The 15077-nt window shown below is 36.0% G+C and overlaps 1 protein-coding gene across 5 annotated transcripts in view; it reads left to right on the top strand.

The window, feature by feature from the left end:
* Positions 1-15077, top strand: part of DMXL2 (Dmx like 2) — a 210201-nt gene extending 195124 nt beyond the window's left edge. For 4 of the 5 annotated variants that reach the window (XM_023732477.1, XM_012555896.2, XM_023732478.1 and 1 more), the window contains 13 exons: positions 140-341; positions 1136-1253; positions 5154-5216; positions 6044-6130; positions 6212-6333; positions 7553-7691; positions 8325-8385; positions 8516-8643; positions 9192-9269; positions 10751-10842; positions 11578-11630; positions 12589-12806; positions 13611-15077. In XM_023732477.1, coding sequence (XP_023588245.1) covers positions 140-341; positions 1136-1253; positions 5154-5216; positions 6044-6130; positions 6212-6333; positions 7553-7691; positions 8325-8385; positions 8516-8643; positions 9192-9269; positions 10751-10842; positions 11578-11630; positions 12589-12806; positions 13611-13820 — 1571 coding nt within the window. In that variant the 3' untranslated portion in view covers positions 13821-15077. Of the gene's footprint in view, positions 1-139; positions 342-1135; positions 1254-5153; positions 5217-6043; positions 6131-6211; positions 6334-7552; positions 7692-8324; positions 8386-8515; positions 8644-9191; positions 9270-10750; positions 10843-11577; positions 11631-12588; positions 12807-13610 lie in introns of those variants that run through there. The other variant, XR_002824321.1, reaches the window with a different exon arrangement.

Below are 15077 nucleotides of genomic sequence, written 5' to 3'. Positions count from 1 at the left end.
AAATGGTGTTAAATTAACATTTTTAGATTTATTTGTATTTTCAGAAGTCTTGGCTCTCAGATTTTGGATTTTGTAAATATATCATTGATGATCAGTATTTTTTTATCAAAATAAAATGATATATTTTATCACCTTTTAGAGCTGCCTGTAACATCACCATTAGGTATTGCTGTGATTAAAAACTTGGAGAACTGGGAACAGATCCTACAAGAGAAAATGGATCAATTTGAAGGCCCACCCCCTAATTACATCAATACATATCCCACTGACCTTTCAGTAGGAGCTGGACCAGCTATTCTTCGAAATAAAGCAATGCTAGAACCTGAAAATACTCCATTTAAGTAAGAAAGCTCTTAAAATGCTAATGAAAATGTGACTTGGTTTAATCTTTATGGAAAGCAATTTGGCAAAAATGTCAATGGTCTTCAAAAGGTTAATAACTTTTGAACCTGCAATTCTGTTTCTACTCTAAGGAAAACATCGGAAATATAGATTGAAAATTATTTTTCCCAGTATTGCCTATAATTCAATAGGTATATTTTATAATGAGGAAAACACACCCCTTTATTGTTATTAACTTCTGTATTTTTGTTATTTTAAAAACTCTTACAGATTTTATTTTTGATAATCTACATATGCAAGCAAGATGCTACTGACCTTTGTCAGTAACTTAACAGTAAACACATGAGGTTTTTAAAATTTAAGCCCCTTTTGATAAGCAACATTCTCTTTTTGAGACAGTGGCCATGGTTAAGAGTATTGCTCATAAACTCAAAAGAGTGAGTCTTTTTAGACTGTTTAGAAATTAATTTTATGATTTATAGTCATTGGTGATATGTTTTAGCCAACAGAGCCAACCTAAAGTATAATTTAAAAAGAGAATAATAAGAAATTTATTTGACTCACGGCTTAACCTATCCATTCATAGAGCCTGTTAATAGAAAATTAATTGCTAGTTGAAAGAATGATTTTTAGAAGAACTAGAAAATAAAAGTGAAATAAATTGTAAAATTTTGTTGAGCTTATTAATGCTTTATCTTCTTTGCAATGGATTATACAAGATTTAAAGAAAATATCTGCAAATACGAAACACATTTTCCGTAGACTAAAATAGTGTGATTTGTTTTTTTAATAGATCCCGGGATTCTTCTGCACTGCCAGTCAAACGACTTTGGCATTTCCTTGTTAAACAAGAAGTCCTTCAAGAAACATTTATTAGATACATTTTCACTAAGAAAAGAAAGCAGAGTGAGGTATTTTGAGAAAAATACTTTAATGTAATTTTTGTTTAGTTTTAACATTTCTAATGAAGTGACTGCTTGACTTATTTTGTAATATTCTTTTTGTTTGGAACTTATTATTTTTCATACATTATGGGTAATAGAGTTTACTGAGCAACAGGGAACTTCTTTTGAGGTAAAATCTTGCAATTTTCATTTCATAGTAATGAAACAACATAGATAACTTGGTAAATCAGGTATAATCAAGTAGAAGTTAGTACTTCCTTTATAATATTTGCCATTGGGATTTTACATCTACATAAACACTGTGATGGATGGTTTGGGGAATTTAAGGTATAAAGGAATGTGCTCTACAATATGATTCTCTGAATACTATTTAATCAAAAATACAGCATTGCCCTTTAAAAGCATTTTACTTATTTAGCATTTAGAAATGAACAGGATAAATGTTAGAAACAACAAATTCAGGATAAATTTTTGAGAGAATAATTACAGAAATACCAAATGTAACATGAAGGAAGCTTGTTTGTACAAAGGGAGGCAGAAGGTTGACATGGCTTGGTTATTTTGACACTAAATATAAATCAGTGATATAATGCCATACATGTTCAAGAAGAATTGGGAATTTGGGAGATGGCACTTTAGATACTTAAAAGGATCTCTCTTGTATAAAATGAGGGCTACACGGATCTTTTATGTGAGCATTACAGTCCATTTGGGGCCATTCAGTTAGGTAGTAGGCAGTTTAAAGAGCGTATGGAGGAGAGTATCAGATGTGATTAAAGATCCGTCAAACAAAATCAGTGAGAAAAGAAAAATGAATTATATTTCACTTAGAGAAGTGAAAACTAAGAGGGATAATCCATATGGCTCAGTTTCCCAAGGTAAAATGTAAAACTGCTCCTTGTTTTTTTCCATACCTCAGGCATATAGGGTTACTATCAGTCGGAATCGACTCAGTGGCAATGGGTTTGTTTTTTTAGGGCAATAGAACTTACCATACTCATTCTTTTTATTAGTCACCCACTTGATGTTAATTGTGGCCAGCCTTTATGAACAATCACTTAATTTCTCTATGGATTTAAAAACTATGTACTTAAATGAGGAAGCAGGAGAATGGACTACCTTCTTTTGGTCCTATCTTGTAAGCTTTTTTGGTAACAAAAGACCCAGTGATATTGAAATTATTGATGTAGGAGTTGTTATGGAAATCATAGGCCAAATTCTTTTCCTCTTTCATTTAAGCAACTGTTTACAGCATTTTCTCTAGTGATGTTATTGGTAGATGGCTGTCGAGTTGCTTCCGATTCCTAGCGACCCTATGTACAACAGAACAAAACTGCCCAGTTCTGCGCCATCCTCACAATTGTTGCTACATTTTAGCCCATTGTTGGAGCCACTGTGTCATTCCATCTTGTTGAGGGTCCTCCTCTTTTTCACTGATGCTCTACTTTACTAAGCATTATGTCCTTTTCCAGGGACTGGTCCCTCCTAATAACATGTCCAAAGTACATGAGACAAAGTCTCGCCATCCTTACTTCTAAGGAGCATTCTGGCTGTACTTCTTCCAAGACAGGTTTGTTCATTCTTCTCACAGTCCATGGTGTATTCAATATTCTTTGTCAACACCATAATTCAAAGACATCAATTCTTCTTCAGTCTTCTTTTATTCATTGTCCAGCTTTCGCATGCATATGAGGCGATTGGAAATTATCATGGTTTGGATCAGGTGCACCTTAGTCCTTAAAGTGACATCTTTGCTTTTTAAAACACTTTAAAGATGTCTTTTGCAGCAGATTTGCCCAGTGCAAGTACATTGTTTGATTTATTCACTTCTGCTTCCATGGGTGTTGATTGGGGATCCAAGTAAAATTAAATCCTTGACAACTTTAATATTTTCCCTGTTTATCACGATGTTACTTATTGGTCCATTTGTGAGCATTTTTGTTTTCTTTATGTTGAAGGTGATGCTGAGTCCAAATTCTGTAAGATGTAGGAATTTAAGAAATGGATTGAAAATGAAAGATACTGCTCAATTACGGCTTTATTTATTCACAGAAAGCCAGTTCATTGAAGGCTGAGTGTTTAGTTCTTCAAATTATTAAACTTAATGATTTATCGAAGATATGTAATAAGTATCAATAAATTTTGTAGCAATTTGTACAGTTGTATTGTCAGAGCCTTAGAGTGCTGTGGGAAGCCTGGTGTCAAGGTCTCTCAGACCATCAGACTCTTGTCTTGACCTTCAGAATCTTCTCTCTCCTCTCTAGTTTCCTCTTCTCTTCCTTAACTCAGTCTCTCTCTCCTTCTGCCACTTAGTCTTGTCATCTTTATGCCCCTCAGTCTCTGTGCTCTTGGGATTAACAGCTCAGGATGTGTGGTTTCTTCTATTTTCTTCCAGCAGAGGTTTTCCATGAACAGGGAGATAAAGCGAACATTTCTTAAAATACTGTATAAGCATTGGTTGGCTCCAGGGAAGGGAAGTACATGGATGGGGGTTGAGATGGGAAGATGAATTTTTATCATTTAGCCTTTTGTAAATTTTGAATTTTTAATTGTTCAGTGAGTTGACTGTCGTGTTCAGTCCTATCCAATAGAACTTTCTGTGAGGATGTGAATCTGTATCTGTGCTGTCCAGTATAGTAGCCACTAGCCACATATGGTTATTGAACACTTGAAGTGTGGCTAGTTCTGCCTGAGGACTGAATTTGTAATTAAAAAAAAATTTAGTCTAAATTTAAATAGTCACATATGGTTAATGGCTACTGTATTGAACCATTCAGATATGTTAAAAATTTGTTTTCATTAAGAAGAAAAAAATTAATTATGAAAAAATATTTAAAGCTGTGAAGAAGACAAAATAAAAACTAAGCATTAAGCTCACAAGTATGTAAAATGCATTAAAAGTACTCCATCCAATAAGAGTGCTTTATCTTTATAAGTTGTTAAACAGAAATTTGGTAATGAATGAATTTGGTAAATCTGGTGAATTCATTAATTGGTAAACTAATCCTAAAAATGCTAAAATGTTGGCTAATGTTTAAAAATCACTTTAAAAAGATTCCCTTGGGAAATGCTGAAATTTTGGATCTATTCAGGAGAAGATATTTTCACTCATTGAGTATATTGAAGAATATTTCACAAAACAAATTTTTGTGAAATTGATAAAATTGGGAGACTCAGCTAATTAATTAAATAAATTCTTCAGCAGTTTGGCTTTTGTTAATGAGCCGTTCCATATGTTTACCCTTCCCTCACTGTATTCTGTCTGTAGCCATCCCTTACGACCCTGCTAACTATCAGGAACAAGTTATTTGTATAATTTCTTTCCCATGCCTAATTTTGTCAGACATTTATCTGTTATAAGGAGAAAAATCATGTGATTATAGTAAATGGTTGACATGAATTCTAATCCTTGACATGCTCTCTTCATGGATTGTATTTCTTATGAGTACAGGTATTATAATTATCAGTACTTTGTGTTCAGAAATAAGTAGTTTTAATTTGTATTTGAGATATGTCCCTGTAGGAAAGGCGTATATGTAGTATAAAGTGCATCTGTTCATACAAAAGGGTTTTAATTTTAGAGATTACAGTTTAAGTTAGAACTTTAAGTTATATAACTTATAAATAATTTTATTTTGAAATAGGTTTTGTGTTTTTGTATGTATGTAATAGTCGTCATAACTTCAATTTTGCCCTTTTCGATTTGTGTTGTGTTTATCCGATGCCATCACATTTTGCTCAGTTTAATTTCTTTTTTGATTTTGTGCTTTTCAGAGGAAAGCTTACAAATTCGTTTGTACTATCTTTAAGTGATAGCATGTCCATTTTAGCTTGGAATTTTCCATTCTCTTTATAATTTCACTTCAAGCATGTGTTTTGTGTTTGTGACTGTGTGGTGTTATTTAGTCTGTAGAAGAACATGTGGAGCAGGTCAGACAAAACTGCATAGCAGAAGACTCCCACATCAAGGTAGTATACCAAGCCCTTGTGTTTAGCTTGTTCTTTAAAGTTCAGGGAGCTAACCCCTCATCTCTAATACTAACCACGACCTGCCTGCCCCCCTGGCTGGCTCGTCAGAATGCTCATTGCTCCCGCACACCTCAGTGGCCAGAGTAGGAGATGCTCTGTTGTGCCTGGCTCATTCTTCCTTGCTTTTGTTCCTCTTTTTCTTGCTCCCTGTTCCCTCTTCACTGTCATTTTTTTCCAATTTGTTCTTTAAACATGGTGGTTTTATCTTTCCTTCTTCTTAATTCTTCCTATTCCCTTCCATGTGTCCCAAGCCATTGCACCTTTCTCTCATCTATCTCCCTCAGTCTTTTCTAACTGTTGTTCTTTCCAACCGCTCCTTTATTCCCTATCTTATCATCTTTATTTAAAATTTGTTTCATCTCTTGTGTGGCTCCCTTCTCTTTTTGATTATATTGTTTCCTCCACTCTGTGCTGTTTGGTATATATACATTCTTACTGCAGTATCTTTGCTCACTTTTGGAAGAGGTAAAAGAGACGTATTGCTGTTATAAATTACTAATGAAAACTATTGTAGCTGTCTTTTGTGGCAATCAGTATCCTATAATCACAATTTGAAATCTTTGTAATTGGGGTGCTTACAGGGCATCAGAGAACTTAAGCCAATTCTCGAAAGCTAATTTTCTACCCACTAAAATTACTGGCACCTTTTTTCTTGTTCCTGTTGCTGCTACTTTTTCTTCTTACCCTTCTTTTAAATTTTGTGGGATTGCGTATTTCTAGATAGAGTTACACTGCAGCAACTAAAACTCCTGACAAATGTTTTGTAGGTTGAAGCTGACCTGGGCTATCCAGGTGGAAAGGCAAAAGTCGTTCATAAAGAATCGGATATGATCATGGCGTTTTCAGTTAATAAGGTAAAAGCTTTAGTCATTATAAAGAATGTTCTTCTTTTTGGTGAAATTGGTTAAATTGTTGACTCTATCTTTGCTTTACAGGCAAACTCTAATGAAATTGTTTTGGCTTCAACACATGATGTTCAAGAACTTGACATTACTTCCCTCTTGGCCTGTCAGTCATATATATGGATTGGGGAAGAATATGACAGAGAATCCAAAAGGTTTGTTTTTCTTATGTAGTCAATTTTAAATGTAGTTTTCTCAAAAAAGAACCAGTTAAATGGTTATGCACGTAAATGGGATTATCTTGAAAATCTCCTTTTACCTGGGTAGAAGACAAACATAACTGGTTTAGCTACCAATGAAATGCTCTGCCTACCTTGATGACCAAATTACTCACACTTTTCCTGTTAGACTCTAAACTGCTCACAGTGTTTGAGTCAGAATAATTCCTGACACCAGAGCCTAATGCCAGCTGCCACTTTGACTCAAAGAAATGTCAGGAATTATACAATATTCAGTAAATTCAGCTGATCTGGATAATTAAAGCAAAAAGTAGTATATATAAATAGATTAATTAAACCAATTGATGAGTCACATTTACTGAGTAATTTCACAGTGTTTCCTCTTGATTATCACCTCATCCGCGTATCTTTTTTACTGATAAAAATGTATACTTCTTCTCAACAGCTATGGACACTGCGCCAAGAGTCTTCTGCAGTGTTTTCATCGTTCGGGGTTTCTCCTCCCTGTGTGCCTTCTCTCTTGCTTTTCTCCAGACTCTGAAATTTTATGTGCCTGGGAATGGTGCCATGATAGCTGCTTAGATTGTTGAATTCTCTCTTTTGTTAGCATCTAATATAACTAGGCTTCAAAATTACACTTCAGAGTAGATGTAACCGTGTAATATGAAATATAACGAGGCTTCAAAATTACACTTCAGAGTAGATGTAACCATGTAATATGATATATTACATTATAAAAATTACTTTTACATTTTTATGTGATGGCAAGTTAATTAGTATGCTACTCTAAGAAATCTTTAATCTTGAATTTCTGTAAAATCTATTGATTTGATGCATGGGATATCTGTACTTGAAGAGAACATATAATCTGTTTCTATGTATGATCAAAAGAAAATCAGTGTTAAATACTTCAAAAAAAAAAAAACCATTTGTTACAACTTGTACATTAATAAAGTTTCCCCTAAACAACATTAGACTAAATTTATAGTTTGCCTAAAGGAAAAAAGTTATGGACCTAGAAAGCGACATTAAAATTGTCTATGATTAGGACCTGACGTAAGTTTTTCTTGTGGCTATTTATTCAGTTTTTTAAATGAAAAATGTCCTCTGGGTAGTCTGGTAAGAAGCTTTGTAAATGGAATTTGTGTTCAGAGAAAATGGACGTTTCACAGTAACACAGCAATGTTCTTCACAGTTCAGATGATGTTGATTATCGTGGTTCCACTACAACTCTTTACCAGCCCAGTGCAGCATCCTGTTCAGCAATTCAGGTGCACCCACCTTCCTCTCTGCCATGGCTGGGCAGTGGACAGACTAGCACTGGAGCTAGTGTGGTATGTTATTTACTATTAGATATGCTTTTGGGTGTGGACTCCCTCAAAAATGAGTTGAAATCACTATGACATAGGCATGATCCCAAAGATCAGGGGCAATGACAAGTGGATACACCATAATAATACTAGCTAACATTTATTGTGAGTTTCTTTGTGCCAGGCACATGCTATATCTCACAACAACCCTAGATAGTAATAGTAATAGTAATTATCTCCCATTCTATAGATGAGCAAACTGAGACACAGGATGGTAAAGCAAAGTCAAAGAGGAATTCATGTTTATTCTAAGTGTTTGAAAAGTACATCAGTAGCATTCTTGATGTTCACTGTAGTTGAAGGGGTCCAATTCTGATGTTCCACCCTGACGAATCTGGAGATACTCCTGATTGCCCTCAGGGAGGGGCACTTGGAGGAGAGTTCCCTTTTCCAGTAGATGAAGCTGCTTGGTCAGCTCACAGTTGACACAGGCCAGGGCTGCACCAGTAAGTGACTGCTTCCTCAGCCTGTCAGACAAGTGTTCTATGTTATAACAGAGTTTATTTCAGTAATAGTCAAGTTGTAAGAGAATAAATATATCAGAGTTGACCTGAAGCATTTCCTTCCTCATCTCTCCTTTATTATCTTCTTTTAAAGCTTATGAAAAGGAATCTACACAATGTTAAGCGAATGACTTCACACCCAGTCCATCAGTACTGTAAGTATTTTATTTAGGATCCAAGGGTAGTAAGTAGCCTCTGCCTTCTTGATTTATAGAGTGGAAAATATTGGAGCTCTTTTGTTAGCATTTTAATTTCTTATTTTCTCCTTTTCCTTTTGCGTTTCAGATCTTACAGGAGCTCAGGATGGCAGTGTACGAATGTTTGAATGGACCCGGCCTCAGCAGCTTGTGTGCTTCCGCCAGGCAGGCAATGCAAGAGTTACCAGATTATATTTTAACTCACAAGGCAACAAGGTTAGTTCTTGGGGGTTACTGCTAAATTCATCTGAAAATAACTGTGGGTATTTATGAGTCAATGATTAGTAAAACTACATCTAAAAACAAATTCAGTGACCCTGGATTTAAGCTGAGCAGGCAGTTTGTCGGTATCTCTGTTCATATACCACCTTTTCTCTCAATAGATGCATAAATCCACAAAATTGAGTGTGAATTAATTAATTATCCGCTTAAAGATAGTGAAGTTCTCTGTAAGTGTGAAGAACTCTGCCCTGTGTGCTGGTGATGCCTACAGGCAGTCAGCACTCCAGAGAAGTCTTCAGTTTTTCACTAAATTCCACCACAGAAAGCTGGAGGAAAACAATGAAATGGGTGTGGAAAAGCAGTTAAAAGGTGATAGGGAATTTATTGGACTTCGACTTTCTTGGGAACTACAGCAACAGAAATGTAGCTGTAGTGGAAATGTTAGTTAAGTTGGGTCTGAGTGACTCTCCTTTCCATAAATGTTTTTACATTTTACTGGGAATGCTGACAAGCTGTGTTTAATGTTTACGCTGTTCTTCCAGTGTGGTGTTGCAGATGGAGAGGGTTTTCTGAGTATCTGGCAAGTAAACCAAACAGCATCAAATCCCAAACCTTACATGGTGAGTATCACTCTGTGCTCCCAGGGCGTGTGCCATGACTCTCATCGGTCCTGTTGGCAGGGAGAGTCCTGTCCAGCAGCCACACCCAGGAGCGTGGCACACATCCTTTCCCTAGTCTTTTACCTTAGAAAACCCTTTCTTTTCATTGCTTGACAGGTGACTGTTACATTTGGAAATTTTCTAAGGCTTTCCTGAGTGTGGTTTTACTTAGGTTACATTGTTATTACACTTACTTAGGATACATTGTTATTACATTTTCATCCGTACTGAAAACTCATTAACTCATTCCTAGTGCTGAAATTTTGTACTGATTTATTTTAGGTATCTATATTAAGAATCAGACAAGTTCCACCTATTCCTGTTCGCTCAGAAATTTTGCTTACTTGATTATAAAACCACCAATCCCAATAGACTACTTTGCTCATTAATTCAAATCGTTCTTGTGATGCTGACAAGCCTGCTTTCATTTGGTGTTCGGGGTAGTGTCCTGGGCAGAGACTCTGGCTTCATAGGTTTTAATTCCACAGAAAACCCTGAACCTCTAGGATCTAGACTACCCAAATACTTTAAAATTTTCTTTTCTAGACTCTGTATGTATGTTCTTAATTATGTAGATGTATATGAGACAAGGTATTTCTCTTAAATTAGTATATTATGGACTATATCATAGAGCCTTTTGAGAAATGGAAGTAAGCTTAAATGTGTTCTTTTGCCTTCAGTCAGATCACTAGTGTGATAATTCCAGACAGAAAAAAAAAATTGTCTGTTTTATTTTAAAATACCCTGACATCCTCCTGCTAGGTCCTTCCCTCCCAATTTCTGTTCATCCACCTATTCAGCAAGAAAAGCCATGCGTGGCTCAGCAGATGGTTTCCCTGCAGCTGGAACATCCTCAGGGGCCTTTTTGGGCAGACGTGGGCCTGTGGATTATTTAGAGGCAGCTTTCGACTGTTGCTTTATTATTGCTTTAGCGCTCCACTTGGGGCGGAGCAGGGTGCACAGAAGAAAGTAGATGCTGGTATTTAGGTTACAAAGTTATTTTGACTTAGGTCACTCACACTGCAGTCTAAGATCACATGAATATGTAAGAGTTTTTCTCCTTGGGTTGTCATTGTTTATTATGATTTATGTTATTATTTAAAGTGTATTACATGTATTTGAGTGACTGGATTCTTAATATACTTAAATGGCTTGGGTGAGTTCAGATACTTCGATGTCCTAGTCCTTTCCTACAGAATCTAAAAAATAAAACCTTTAATTCCATGTTTTTATCAACTCTACATTTTAAAAAAGTAATTGCCAAATGATATGCAAATGACATCTGACCCTCTTAATATCACTAATTCTTTATTCTAGACTGAGTTTTTAAACATTGTTCTTAGCTATACATATAGTATGTTATTAGCAGAATTGTGTGTTTGTACCGTACCTAAGCTTATTGGATTTTTTCGATAATATCAGGTGCATTTTGTTTTCCATAGAGTTGGCAGTGCCACAGTAAAGCTGCGAGTGACTTTGCATTTATTACCTCTTCAAGTCTAGTTGCCACATCTGGACAGTCCAATGACAGTAGGTAGGTTGACAGAGAAGCAAAATAAGAAATAAGAAAATTTTAGGTAGAAAGGTATTCTTGCCAGAAAGTATGAATTTCTATGTAGTTGGGGTCCTCCTACCCTCCAGGAATACAAAAACTTTCTTTGGCACATAATTCTTATCTCAGAGTTGTTTTCCTTACCAAAAAAAAAAAAGAGAAAAAGCAAAACCAAAAATTACTGGAGTCTAGCCTGTTTGGTACCGCGTGTACTTTTGTACGTCAAAGCTATTTAGTCGTGTTTTTTTTTTAATTGCTGTGACTCTTGTCAGATACTTGAGGAATAGTAAGCATTTGACACTCTGTAGCCATCATTCTCAACATTTCTTTGACTTACACTGTTTTTATGGGCAGCACATGCCCTGAGGAACACCTCTCATCTCCACCCCACCACCCCTCCCCAACACACACACAGTGGTTACCACCAGAGGGCATAGAAACATCCCTTCTGCTCTGGAAATCCTATCACAGTTTCTTGGAGTGCTAATGGAAGAGATGGAGCGGAGGGGTGGGGGGCATGGAGAGACAGGTGGGACAATGTGAGACAGAACTATGTGGTTGGAAAAGGACAAGTTTCTAGAAATTGAGACTCACTGCTCTGTAAACGTGAGTGAACAAAAAAGATAACATTCCATAAGTAAAAATACTTGAATACAAAATTTGCTCCTAGCAATAACTCAGAACAGCTATTTCTGTTGTTGTTTCTTTCTTTATAAGGAATGTGTGCCTCTGGGACACATTGATATCACCTGGAAACAGCCTCATTCATGGTGAGTGAGTTAAGGTCTGTGACTTCTAGTACTCTGCGGAAGAATGCTTTCCTGGTTTTCTTTTAATTAGCGAATCCAGTAGGTGTTCATTCATGGGTTGAGAATGGAGAAATATTTAGAATGAATGACTAAGAATTCTAAAGGTTAATTAGATTGTCTGCCTACCTTGCTAAGGTAAATATGCATGGTCATAGATATCCAGCTAGCCTTTATGTTGTGGAGAGTGGTGCTACTAACTAGGGCGTTTAAGAAATTAGTTGCAAAATATCCATCAGGCTCAACAGAAAGAAGATAATACTTAAAAAAAATTAAACATGACCACAAAATAAAACAAAGATTTGCCTTATGATAAGAGCTAGAAATAGGAATAATATCATTTAAGTATTATTCCTTTTGCTTAAGAATTATTGCCACACTGGTGTCCTGAAGATCTCTCTTCCACATAACGCTACCAAAAAAGTGTTCCATGCTTACACTGGAACTAGCCATTTTCACATAGTGTAACTGACGGTCAGCTACTTAGTTGAGAAGTACTTTTGATGAGGGTGTATGTATGGGACAATACTAGGCTAGGGTAAATGTGAGTCATTGGTGGGTATTAGTGAGATGGCCAAAGGTATCGTTGAGAAGTTTGGTCTCCTCTGCTTGTTTACTTCCACATACTTCTTATAAGGCAGCACAGTTTAGTTTGAACTTAAAGTTTAAACATCCTTTTTCTCTGTGTGTGTATGTTTTCAGATTGAGGTTATGGATAAAATTTTTTTTTCTGGCATTGTTTAGCATCTTTATCTTTTAATCATGTGGTTATAGAAATTCAGTGGCTTTAAAAAAAAGTGTACCTTAGAAATAAAAAATGGCTCAGTACTTTCGATATTATTTAAATCTGGATTAAACATTATCAGAATTACTAAGGAAGAAACTTGTTTTGGGAAAGGCTGTTGGTGTTTTTCTTCTTCAGGTTTCACATGCCATGATCATGGTGCCACGGTGCTGCAATATGCACCAAAACAGCAACTCCTCATCTCTGGAGGCAGGAAAGGCTATGTCTGCATTTTTGACATCAGGCAGAGACAGCTAATTCACACATTCCAGGCACATGACTCAGCTATTAAGGCCCTAGCTCTGGATCCCTGTGAAGAATATTTTACTACAGGTTCAGCAGAAGGTAACATAAAGGTAAGTCAGTACTAGAGGTTGGAACGTGCTAAATAACATCTTGTGTGCTCCCAATACTGAGTTAAAAAAAGAACAAAAACAAAGAAACAAAAAACACAAACAAAACACAACAAAAAGCCCACTCTTTAAAATGGGAGCGTGAAGTTGAGCTTTGTGAAGATATTGAGCATCTCTTGACACCCTGTGCCTACCCCACCACCTACTTCTGTGTGGCTCTTTCTAAACTGTTATCATCTAGAAAACCACATAATCAAGCTCATTAGACTCTCAGGTTGTTAAAAAGTCTTAAAAGAACTCTGCGTTGAGTAAAGTACATGAATTTAATTAATACATGCATTTTCTGGTGACATCAGTTTGGCTCCTCAGAACCTTCTCGCCCCACCCCTAGTACTTGACTCTGTTTTGAATAGTTGAGGAGAGATTTCCAGATAGTAAGATAGTACTGGGTTTCTTTTATGCTGCCACAGGGCCTGCCTACTATTAGGAGCATATTTAATTGAACTAACTTAAATATTTAATTGGATTAGAGCTAGGGTATATATGGTTAATATGAAATTACAAGAGGGAGTGAAGAGAGAGAATTTGAAAGGACAGCCAAGTGTAAGGACAGTAACCTGAATCCTGTGGAAGGTATTGTCACTTCCCAAGTAGATGAGTGGTTAGGACAGAGGCAGTGGATGGGAAAGTTAGGATTTAATGAGATCAGTTGGACCAAAGTGAAGGCCATGTTTTTTGCTTTTGGTCTCTTTCTTTTTTAGTGATTTACAATTTTTGTTTTCACTCTGTGTTTTTCTTTTAAACTAGGTTTGGAGATTGACGGGCCATGGCCTAATTCACTCATTTAAAAATGAACATGCGAAACAGTCCATATTCAGAAACATTGGGGCTGGAGTCATGCAGATTGACATCATCCAGGGCCATCGGATCTTCTCCTGTGGTGCAGATGGCACGCTCAAAACAAGGGTTTTACCAAATGCTTTTAACATCCCTAATAGAATTCTTGACATTCTATAGCCTTAAAGATTGGGGCTTTATTTTTATACACATTTCAATTTAAAAACACTGCAGTAATTATTAGGCATTGAGGGAGAAAACCAGTTCTGCTTTCCATGCAGTTAACACATTGAAAACAACACAAATCTATGTAGATTTCAATCTGATCCAAACAGTGGTGTTATGCTGAGCATTGCTTATACAGGTTGGTAGGATGATTGTGCATGTACCTTGTTATAATGCTGACATACTGAAAAAATCAGACCTAGTATTGTATGGAGTTTAGCTATTCTTTACAGCATTTAGCAAACCTGATTCAGAAAACATTTGAGGTTAGTGGTTAGGATATTAGTAAGTTATGGTAATAAGAGGGACCTTTGGACCAAATTAAGGAAGAAAATGTTGCTGATTCAGGTGTTTTCTTTCTATTCTTACCACTGATTGAAGCATGCCTGCAGTTTCCTTCTTTGTTGAATGCAGGATAGTCATAAGATGTTAGAAGCTGTAGACCACCAGAAAAACTTGCTTTGTTATGGAGCAGTGCGCAGTGACCGACCCTCTGCCCTGAGAGGTCATTTCCATTCTTTCCTGCTGAATATTTTTCCTGTTAGTGTTTCTACTGAGCTGATATTGTAGCTTGCAAATGAACGCAAATTTAAATGCAATGTTTTCCTCATGATTTGCACATTCACATTTTTTGGACTGCTAGTTTCTCTATTTAAATATTTGCCTTCATGTTAGGAATGTAATACATGAATGAACATGCATATTTGTAGCTAACCAAAACATACCTTCTTAGTCCAGTTTAGTATTTTTCTTTTCATGTATTCAAGGTTAAACCCACAACATTTTAAGACTAGGTTGAAACTATACCAGTATGGCATTTCATATCATAATTAAAGTGAACGTTAGGCTTTTTGTGGCCATTTAATAGTTGATGAGATTGGTGGTATTATTTATTACCACAGCTTATTGTATAAACTATGCAGAGTTAAATATTATTTGCTTGTAAAATATTAGCCAGTGTTGTCATATTTTGATGTATTTCTTTGGTTTTGACCAAAAATATGTTCTTGCAATATTGAAACCAATGTCTCTGTGTTTAAATGTTTACCAGCAAATTGTCTCATCATGTTAATGAGAATGTTTAATGCCTGTTGGTAAGTAGTAAAGTATAATGGCATAAAAGCACCTTTCTCTGACGGCAGTGTGATGTTCAGGCTGCGAAATACATATGTAAAAGAAAAATAAACGTTATTTGTTAGAGTTTTGCGTGTG

Source organism: Trichechus manatus, unplaced genomic scaffold, assembly GCF_000243295.1.
Source record: "Trichechus manatus latirostris isolate Lorelei unplaced genomic scaffold, TriManLat1.0 scaffold00052, whole genome shotgun sequence".
In the NCBI taxonomy this organism is placed as follows: Eukaryota; Metazoa; Chordata; class Mammalia; order Sirenia; family Trichechidae; genus Trichechus; species Trichechus manatus.
This window is presented reverse-complemented; position numbering and strand designations above follow the sequence as displayed.